At 39.0% G+C, this 11,180-nt stretch overlaps 1 protein-coding gene across 1 annotated transcript; it reads right to left on the reverse strand.

Moving 5' to 3' along the window:
- Window positions 1–4,839: 4,839 nt before the first annotated feature.
- Window positions 4,840–6,240, reverse strand: LOC138934312 (uncharacterized). Its single transcript, XM_070297937.1, has one exon. It carries the CDS (start codon window positions 6,238–6,240, stop codon window positions 4,840–4,842), a length of 1,401 nt encoding a protein of 466 aa, XP_070154038.1.
- Between the last annotated feature and the right edge of the window lie 4,940 nt (window positions 6,241–11,180).

The following is an 11,180-nucleotide window of genomic DNA, read 5'->3' on the forward strand; positions in this document are numbered from 1 at the left end:
GAAAGTTTTGTTCGTTCGGAACGTCTTAATTACGTGTCAGTAAGTGAGTTTAATCAAAAATTCTTGTGCAACATCAAGGAAATTGAGAAGAACCGCTTCACGGAATACATTGTTGAAATCGCTATGTTCGCAAATTTTGTTCGTTCGGAACGTCTTAGTAACGTGTCAGTAAGTGAGTTTAGTCGAAATTTCTTGCACAACATTAAGGAAGTTGAGGATATACGTTTTCCTGCGCACAAAGCTGAGATCGCTATGTACACAAGTTTTGGTCGTTCGGAACGTCTTAGTTACGTGTCAGTAAGTGAGATTTGTCTAAAATTCTTCTGCAACATCAAGGAAATTGAGGATATATGTCTTTTTGCGCACAAAGTTGAGATCGCTATGTACGCAAGTTTTGGTCGTTTGGAACGTCTTAGTTACGAGTCAGTAAGTGAGAATCGTCTAAAATTCTTGTGCAACATCAAGGAAATTGAGAAGAACCTCTTCACGGCATACATTGTTAAAATTGCTATGTACGCAAATTTTGTTCGTTCGGAACGTCTTAGTTACGAGTCAGTAAGTGAGTTTAGTCAAAAATTCTTGTGCAACATCAAGGAAATTGAGAAGAACCGCTTCACGGCATACATTGTTAAAATCGCTATGTACGCAAGTTTTGTTCGTTCGGAACGTCTTAGTTACGTGTCAGTAAGTGAGTTTAATCAAAAATTCTTGTGCAACGTTAACGAAATTGAGGATATACGTTTTTTTGCGCACAAAGCAGAGATCGCTATGTACGCAAGTTTTGGTCGTTCGGAACGTCTTAGTTACGTGTCAGTAAGTGAGATTTGTTTAAAATTCTTGTGCAACATCAAGGAAATTGAGAAGAACCGCTTCACGGCTTACATTGTTAAAATCGCAATGGTCGCAAGTTTTGTTCGTTCGGAACGTCTTAGTTACGTGTCAGTAAGTGAGTTTAGTAGAAAATTCATGTACCACATTAAGAAAATTGAGGATATATGTCTTTTTGCGCGCAAAGCTGAGACCGCTATGTACGCAAGTTTTAATCGTTCGGAACGTCTTAGTTACGTGTCAGTAAGTGAGATTTGTTTAAATTTCTTGTGCAACATCAAAGAAATTGAGAAGAACCGCTTCACGGCATACATTGTTAAAATCGCTATGTACGCAAGTTTTGTTCTTTCGGAACGTCTTAGTTACGTGTCAGTAAGTGAGATTTGTCTAAAATTCTTGTGCAACATCAAGGAAATTGAGAAGAACCGCTTCACGGCATACATTGTTAAAATCGCAATGGTCGCAAGTTTTGTTATATCGGAACGTCTTAGTTACGTGTCAGTAAGTGAGTTTAGTAGAAAATTCATGTACCACATTAAGGAAATTGAGGATATATGTCTTTTTGCGCACAAAGCTGAGTCCGCTATGTACGCATGTTTTAATCGTACGGAACGTCTTAGTTACGTGTCAGTAAGTGAGATTTGTCTAAAATTCTTGTGCAACATCAAGGAAATTGAGGATATATGTCTTTTTGCGCACAAAGTTGAGATCGCTATGTACGCAAGTTTTGGTCGTTTGGAACGTCTTAGTTACGAGTCAGTAAGTGAGAATCGTCTAAAATTCTTGTGCAACATCAAGGAAATTGAGAAGAACCTCTTCACGGCATACATTGTTAAAATTGCTATGTACGCAAGTTTTGTTCGTTCGGAACGTCTTAGTTACGAGTCAGTAAGTGAGTTTAGTCGAAAATTCTTGTACAACGTTAACGAAATTGAGGATATACGTTTTCTGCGCACAAAGATTAGATCGCTATGTACGCAAGTTTCGTTCGTTCGGAACGTCTTAATTTCGAGTCAGTTAGTGAGAATCGTCTAAAATTCTTGTGCAACATCAAGGAAATTGAGAAGAACCGCTTCACGCATACAATGTTAAAAACGCTATGTACGCAAGTTTTATTCGTTCGGAACGTCTTAGTTACGTGTCAGTAAGTGAGTTTAATCAAAAATTCTTGTGCAACGTTAACGAAATTGAGGATATACAATTTTTTGCGCACAAAGCTGAGATCGCTATGTACGCAAGTTTTGGTCGTTCGGAACGTCTTAGTTACGTGTCAGTAAGTGAGATTTGTCTAAAATTCTTGTGCAACATCAAGAAAATTGAGAAGAACCGCTTGACGGCATACATTGTTAAGATTGCTATGTACGCTAGTTTTGTTCGTTCGGAACGTCTTAGTTACGTGTCAGTAAGTGAGTTTAGTCGAAAATTCTTGTACAACGTTAACGAAATTGAGGATATACGTTTTCTGCGCACAAAGCTTAGATCGCTATGTACGCAAGTTTCGTTCGTTCGGAACGTCTTAATTTCGAGTCAGTTAGTGAGAATCGTCTAAAATTCTTGTGCAACATCAAGGAAATTGAGAAGAACCGCTTCACGCATACAATGTTAAAAACGCTATGTACGCAAGTTTTATTCGTTCGGAACGTCTTAGTTACGTGTCAGTAAGTGAGTTTAATCAAAAATTCTTGTACAACGTTAACGAAATTGAGGATATACGTTTTTTTGCGCACAAAGCTGAGATCGCTATGTACGCAAGTTTTGTTCGTTCGGAACGTCTTAGTTACGTGTCAGTAAGTGAGTTTAATCAAAAATTCTTGTGCAACGTTAACGAAATTGAGGATATACGTTTTTTTGCGCACAAAGCTGAGATCGCTATGTACGCAAGTTTTGGTCGTTCGGAACGTCTTAGTTACGTGTCAGTAAGTGAGATTTGTTTAAATTTCTTGTGCAACATCAAGGAAATTGAGAAGAACCGCTTCACGGCATACATTGTTAAAATCGCAATGGTCGCAAGTTTTGTTATATCGGAACGTCTTAGTTACGTGTCAGTAAGTGAGTTTAGTAGAAAATTCATGTACCACATTAAGGAAATTGAGGATATATGTCTTTTTGCGCACAAAGCTGAGTCCGCTATGTACGCATGTTTTAATCGTACGGAACGTCTTAGTTACGTGTCAGTAAGTGAGATTTGTCTAAAATTCTTGTGCAACATCAAGAAAATTGAGAAGAACCGCTTGACGGCATACATTGTTAAGATTGCTATGTACGCTAGTTTTGTTCGTTCGGAACGTCTTAGTTACGTGTCAGTAAGTGAGTTTAGTCGAAAATTCTTGTACAACGTTAACGAAATTGAGGATATACGTTTTCTGCGCACAAAGCTTAGATCGCTATTGTCACGTCTCAGTATTCGAGGTTAATAAAAAAAAAGGAAATTATATTACTGATGTTAAGTAACTCTCTAGAACGCGACTATATTGTTTAAGTAGTTATTAAATTGAATTACTTCTTTTACTGGTAAGTATATTTATGGAAAAGATATTGTTTTTGGGTCACTCTGCATTTCACCGAGTCTACCCGGGACCAGAAGATGTCAACTTGTCATTCAATATTCAGTGGTACCTTAACTTACCAGATTTTACGTATTGAATATATATGTATATAGTAGAGCGACTGCTTATGTAGCACGCTGAATTCCCTTCTATCTAGCAGTCCTCCAAAGATTTCGGCTGTCGCGCGATGAGTGACGGTCGATCAAGGAAGTTGGAACAACCGGTCGTCGAATAAATTGCAATGAGTAATATAAAATATTCTTTATTGTAGCACGACGTTAAATTAACAATATTACAGTCGTAAGACTTGCGACTGGTAAACTCTCTATTCAATAATGTAGTAGGTATAAGAGTCTCGAAGACTTGTACTGAATTTTGACGACGCAACGAGATTTGAATACGCCGGATTATTAACTGCTAAACGCCACGGCAACGGAGTCAGAGAACGAAATGTAGTACGAGAGTTAGTAACGTGTTAACCGTAGGAGCGTCGAATTAATAATGCTGGATGTCGGACCTGCACTGAGCTCCTCCGGTCTTCGGGTGTTGGTGGGAGAGATGCTGCAGTGGGATCGCCTCTTGTAGATGGTGGGATATTCTTCCTATGCTTCGCCTTAGACTTCCTGATGTCGGTGGGAGACCCATGGGCGGGAGCAATGGTAAGTGGAAGAGCCGCTGGTAGGGATCTCTGTGCGAGAAGGACAGCTATAACGTTCTCTCGCAACATTCCAACTTGTTTGTCCGGCCTAATCTTATCGGGCGGGCGGATAAGAATATCGATCGACGGCCGGTCCGCATACCATGCACGGTTTAAAGCTCTTATAAAACTCTTATGAATAAAATATTATTTCTTATACTTCTAACTTCGCATTATGAATAATAAAACGCTATGTTATATAAAATGCATAAATGTGTATGAAGATTATTAATATAATATAATGTTATATGCATATTAAGATGTGCATATAAATGTGCGTGTACTTAAATTATTATATTAAAGCGTTACATTTGCATTTAAATGTTTCATTCTTTTTCGCTCGTATTTCTCAATTGAATTTAATGCTTTTAAAGTTAGATCTCTTATATGCTCATATATATATATATATATATATATATATATATATATAACATTTATTACAATAGCGTCCGAATTGTCTGTCCGATTGTACAATGCAAATATAAGGTTTTAGTTATCCCTATAGTTTATTCATATAATAGTTATTTCTTCGTCACCCGCTGGCGCGTTCGAGCGTTGGCTATATACGGGGTGACCCTAGAGTATGAATACTATTTTATAAGTTAGAAGTTAGCGTTGAACGAATAATTTTCGAGGGCTCTTTACTTCTTTCACCTCCTATGGGTGAGTTAACAATAAATATATTGTTTAAATAAATTTTGACGTGCGGCTATGACGTCACACCACCCCCCTTAGTTTAAATTTCAGAATAACAAGTTATGAAGAAATTTATTCGTCCAATCTGTCTCGTAGATCTCTAAATGTGTATACTATAGGTATAGTAGGCGGTTCCGCGTTTTCTGCTGGCGCATTCGGTACTATGTTGGTGTCTATATGTTCTGGTGGGTTTTCGGGAATTACGTGTGGTTGTGGTTGCGGTTGCGGTCTATTCGCTAAATACAATAATAAATGTGTAAAGGAGCTCCAAATGGCTCCAAGTAAGTGTAAGCTGCAGCCATAAGCTGCGTGTAGCGCATAGCCGTGTATCAGCGTGTCAAATACAATTTTTATTACTCTTATAATTATAAATATTCCGAATATACCGGCGGTCGCCGCACCAAATGTTGTAAATCCGTTCCATATTTTGGTTAGCGTATTGTTATAAATTTTATTCAGCGCACCCTCGTCTAATAAATTTTGCAACGAAACGGTATCGGATTGTATAGTTTGACCTGTAAAGCCTCGAGCGATGGTGTGCAAAACCGCGTTCTTTTCCGCAGGGAACATAATATGGTCTCTTAATTCGTCAAGGTCTTGTTGGGAGTAAATGCCACTGGTGGCCAGTGATTTTGGAGCAAGGTATTTCCAAGAGAGTTTTGTTAATGGTTTAATTTCATGAGGAGAATTTATCATGGAAGGAGTAGGGTTAAATTGTAGCCAAGTTCCTTCGATGTTATATATTATTGGGAGTAAAGGATTACAATCTCTGAGTGTACTGTGTTTTATGACGATATGTGATTTTGGTGTCATGTATAGTGAAGCGTTTCGAAACATAACGGGCAACTCAGCATGGCACGTATTTGTTTTCCGTAGTGTAACCTCTATAGGTATACATTTAACTATGTGAATTCCCTCCCCGGCTGTAACTGCCATGTAACCTGGAGCTTTCATCACCCGGTAGGCGAATTCATCTGGTAAAACAGCAGCAAGAGATAGGGTATTTTGTATAACCTGTTTCTCTAGTTCGCATTTTTGCATAATTATATCTTTGTATAAAGAGGTAATCTGGTTCCTCATATACTTCTCAACGTATACAAATTTTGAATTTGCGTACGTGAATAAATCTAGGTTCGTTACAGAGGTTTTTGATCTTACTTTGAAAATGTTTCCTTTCTGCGTTTCAAAAATGAACAGTTTCGGGTGTTCCGTGCCATACAGTGTGTAACCGCATATCGTGTGTCTTCGTGTTAGTGTCAGCGCAAAAGTGATGTCTTGAGATTCTAGTGTGAATATTGTGGTATTTTGGTGATCTAATATGCCTTGAAATTTAGTGGAGGTGCCTTCATATAGGACGTCATATGCTTCAAACCCGCAAGCGGTATTGGGTATTCCTTCCCAAAAGGTGTAACCATCGTCCGAGTCTATACAGGATTCGTCCGATAGTTCACAAACAGTTCCGGATTTTAACATTACTTTTCCTGCGTTTAATTTTACCGGCACGTATGAGTCTTTTAGAGAGATTTTTACAGTCGCCTGGACTATCACGTCATCCCATGTGCCGTAATAGTCCGAGTATTGAATACCTTTACAGGTTCCATCTACGTTTACTTTACCCGCGAGTGTGACGCTTCTATAGTACGTGTGATTCGATTTAAGTCCGTCAATAATTTCTGCGGTTCCTATTTTTAAGAGACCCTCTTTATGCATCTGAATGCACCTAGCGCGAGATGTTTCCTGCAAGTAGCTAGCGTAACCGTTATGAACGGCTGAGATATGCGAGTGCATTCCGCAGTGAGATATGGTTCTTAAGATTTCTATTTTACATTGCGTTATATGTGTCTGCGCATAACTTGATAATTGCAACAGCTGTATGTAGGTATTTACGGTCGCAGGTGTTTCGATTTCGATGTCACATTCGCCAGATCGTAGCAAAGACACAGTGGTCACGTTCAAATAGGCTCCTCCACAATCGTAGGCTATTATGGCCCTTGTGCCAGAGAACATTGCGGTAATTAGAAGTATTGGAACGTAGTAAACCTTAAAATAGAAATATTATATTTGAGTATAAGACACGAGAGTAATGTGGGTTGTTCGTGTTGTTTTATGTTACAAGATGTGTCTAGTATGTGTATATGTGTTATTAGAACAAAAATCTTTAATACTAATATGAGAATAATATGAAAATATCTTAAAGTTACTGGATCCGGGGGTCCAGGCCGCGCTCACAAAATTTCTCTTTCTTGCGTTTTCCTTCAACCCGGATCTATAAAATATGTGCCCTTGCACAACTTTAGTTTATTCACGTGAACTACGCGTGGTTTTCCACGGAAATCTATTCTCGCGTTGTTCATGGGTAATAATTCTAAAATTCTATATGGCCCAGTATATTGATCATCTAGCTTTCCTTTTGTGGGCTCCTTTAATAAATAAACTTTATCGTTAGCTTTAAAATTTTGAATATTGATTTTTCTGTCATAATATGTTTTACTCTTTTCTTTTGATTGTATCAAGTTTTGTTTTGCTAGACCCTGTGAGTTTTTCAAAGTTTCAAAAAGGTTAGTGAGATAGTCTTGATAAGGTTGTTCAGTGACGTCCTCGGGAACTACGGAGGAGGATGGAGTTCTGGGAAGATGTCCAAAAATTAGGGAATAGGGGGTATAGTTGGTTCCTTCGTGGACTGAGGTGTTGTAAGCGAACATAGCAGGCTTAATGTGCTCGTCCCATTCCTCATTCCGGTTGGTGTACATCTTCAAGTATTCTGTCAATACGTGATGCGAGCGTTCAATTGAACCATTTGATTGCGGGTAGTAAGCTGTCGTACGGCATTGCTTTATTTTAAAGTAGCTAGCTATTGTTTTCATCAGAGAAGTAAAAAAGGTCGGAGCTTGGTCCGTTAATAATGCTCTTGGTGCTCCATATATGCATATGAAATCTTTTATAAAGGCGTTAGCTATTGAGAAGGAGTCTGCTGTTTCCATAGGGATGGCAACTGAATATTTCGTTAAAAGGTCTTGTATAGTTAAAATATAAGAATTGTTTCGGCTCGTTACTGGTAATGGTCCTACTACGTCCATAGATACTTTATCAAATGCAGTTCCTGGGGTGTCGGTGATCATCATGGGTTGTTTCGTTTTTACTCTTGTTAATTTCTTGATTTGGCAATTCCTGCAATTCTTTATGTAATTTTGTATGTCTTTCTTCATCGTGGGCCAATAGTAGTTTTGTCTAATTCGATGGTAAGTTTTATTCACACCTTTGTGCCCTCCAATCTTCGTAGCATGTTTTTCGTAAATAATGTTAGCTCTCTCGTCTAGGCCAGGACATCTTATTAAGGATTTGCAAACTGTTACTATTATCGGCAAGTCTGAAAGGAATCTTTTTAAATTTTTATATACAAAAATCCATGGAACTGTATCGTATAGATCGTGTTGCGCTATACTGATGGTTTTTAGATTTAGTTCTATTATGGCATCCCTTAATGATCTTATTCCATCTATAATGTCGCTGTGTTCTATTTGTACTCTTTCATTTTGTTTAATAGGGATATTTATTAAATATTTCCCGCTATTCAAATTCGTTATTTTCACTCTTGTGAAAGTCAAGTCTTTATACGTGGGAAGTTTATTTTCTGCTGAATAATCCTTTGCGCCCTTATCGTAGGGATGTCCTTGGAGTGTGGTAAAAACGACATGGTTATCCTTTCGGGAAAGCAGTGAATCTCGCGTTTCATTAATTTTAAAATCGTTCTCTTCACCTGAAGAGCGAGGTTGTGGAGACGCAGATTCATTACTCTCGCTTTCGTTTTCTGGATCTTCTTCCGACGTTTCTGAATTGCTTTGGTCGAACTCTTGCTCTCGTTTGTCCAGATCTTCATTTAGATTTTCAGGGAAGAAGATTTGGGATGGGATTTTTGTGGTTACCGGTGGAGTTAATAAAGCATTGTCGTTTAAGTCTCTGATAGTTGTTTGTTGTTGGTCAACAGGATTTAATGTGTGATTAGTATCATTGGAAGAGAAAGTGATTGACGGTCTAGACTGTTGTGTAGCTGTCTGGTATGAGAAAAGGGATTCGTTTGAATTATCGTCTGGTTCTACTAGGGGGAGTATGGAAACGTCAGGAATAGGTGGATTTCTAGAAAGTGCATCTGCTACTACGTTAGTCTTTCCTGTTTTATATTGTATTTCATATTCGTACTCTGATAATTTTAGTCTCCATTTCCACAATCGGGAGCTGGGATCCTTGACCGAATGTAGCCAAACTAGTGGTTTATGATCTGTGAGGATTGTAAATTTCCTGCCGTATAAATAATGCCGGAAGTATGTCGCACTGTAGACTACGGCTAAGCACTCCTTTTCTATGGTGGAATATCTTCCTTCCGCTTCATTCAAAGTCCTAGAAATATACGAAATAGGTAAGTCTTTCCCCATCTGTCCTTGGCTCAGCACGCCTCCTATAGCGTATCCACTGGCGTCGGTAGTTAATAAGAATGGCTCTTTAAAGTTCGGATATTGCAAAACAGGTTCTTTTAATAATTCATGCGTTAGTTTGTCAAATGCTGCTTCTTGCGACGGTGTCCATACAAAAGGCTTATCTTTCTTTAATAAATCCGTGAGAGGTTTTGCGATTTTTGAGAAGTCCCTAATGAATCGGCGGTAGTATCCCACAAGACCCAAGAATTGCTTAATGTTTTTATGATTTCTTGGTTTTGGAAAATGTTGGACTGCGATAATCTTATTTGGATCTGGTCTTACTCCATCTGATCCGATAATATGCCCTAAGTAAACTACTTCGTGCCTTAGAAATTGGCATTTGTCGGGCTGTAATTGCAGATTTGCTTCTCTTAGTCTTTGCATTAACTCTTTAATTTTTATATCGTGTTCTTCTAGAGATCTTGCATAAACAACTATGTCGTCCAGGTAAACGAATAGTTCGTTTCCTTGCAATCCGGTGAGGACGTTGTCCATCAACCGTTGGAATGTTGCGGGTGCATTTTTCAGACCGAAAGGCATCCGCTGGTACTCGTAATGTCCATACGGTGTGGAGAAAGCTGTCTTCTCTTTATCCTCTGGGGCCATAGGAATCTGGTGAAATCCCTGTGCGAGGTCAAAAATGGAGAAGTATTTTGCACTACCCAACTGGTCTAATATTTCTACTATATTAGGCAGTGGGTACGCATCTCCTATCGTTTTTTCATTCAGCTTTCGGAAGTCTATTACCATCCTCCATTTCTTTTGTCCATCGGCCGTTGATTTCTTGGGGACGATCCATAGAGGAGCGTTATACGGTGATGCTGAAGGCGTTATTATTTCATCCTTCAAAAGTTTTGTTACCTGCCTGTCTATCTCCTCCTTGTGAACAGGCGGGTACCTATACTGCTTCACATGTATCGGTAGATTGTCTGTAGTTGGAATAGCATGTTTAACCGCGGGGGTGAACTTGAGTCTTTCTCCCGGAAGATGGAAACAATCTCCGTATTCTTTAAGTATTGCATCAACGTGGTCTTTTTCTTCTTCGTTCAAATATTCAGTATTTATGATGGGTTTAAGTCGTTCCATACGACTGAGAGATACAGGGGATGCTGTAAGCAGATTAGTTGTATCTTTAAATCTAGAAAATGCTGGCTGCGCAGCTTGTTCAATAAAAGGACCCTCTTGGTCTCGTAAAACTGGAAGAGTGTGAATCAAGGTTGATTTAGAAGATTTCCCGTCTTCGGATAGCTCTTCTTGGCTCCTGAATTTAGTAGACGAAGATTTCCCATTATCGGCGAGCTCTTCGTTGCTCATAAAAGACTCCATAGGATCCCTGGAAGCGGGAGGATGAGTGGAGTTAGTAAAACTTGATTCAGCGGAATTAGTAATAGAGAGCTTGTTTAAGCTCGTAGAATTAGTATTCTCAGAATATAGAAGATCCTCATGTCCTATTGACCCTGGAAGCGTGTCAATAGAGTGTTTGAGGCACGAAGATGCAGGCGTTGCATCTTGTGTAGTTGCAAGACTTTTATAGTCGTTTGAAATGAAAGATTTCCCCGGTTGGGCGAGCTCTTCTGGGCTTATGGTTTTAGTATTTTCAAAATATAGAAGATCCTCATGTCCTATTGACCCTGGGAGCGTGTCAATAGAGTGTTTGAGGCTCGAAGATGCTGGTAAAGCATCTTGAGTAATGGTAAGACCTTCGTGGTCTTTTGGAACGGAAGATTTCCCATCATCGGCGAGCTCTTCATTGCTCATAGGATTCACGAAAATGGAAGAATTCAGCGAAGTTATGTGCTCCTCGGAGTCACTGGGTATAAGATAATCCTCAAGAGGCATGGGATAGACCTCTATGGTGTAGTTCTGCTCCGTTAAATTATAAGCTTTGATATGCCCCTTCCCTCGGGAATTTTTAACAAGAGCTTCACCCAGAAATAATCC

The sequence above is a fragment of the Polyergus mexicanus genome, unplaced genomic scaffold, assembly GCF_030449975.1.
Source record: "Polyergus mexicanus isolate NDT 795.1 unplaced genomic scaffold, iyPolMexi1.0 SCAF_6, whole genome shotgun sequence".
NCBI lineage: Eukaryota > Metazoa > Arthropoda > Insecta > Hymenoptera > Formicidae > Polyergus > Polyergus mexicanus.

What these genes read in the sequence shown, in the direction of transcription:
- LOC138934312 (XM_070297937.1), bottom strand. Translation starts at nt 6,240, where the DNA reads ATGTTAAAATCCGGAACTGTTTGTGAACTATCGGACGAATCCTGTATA.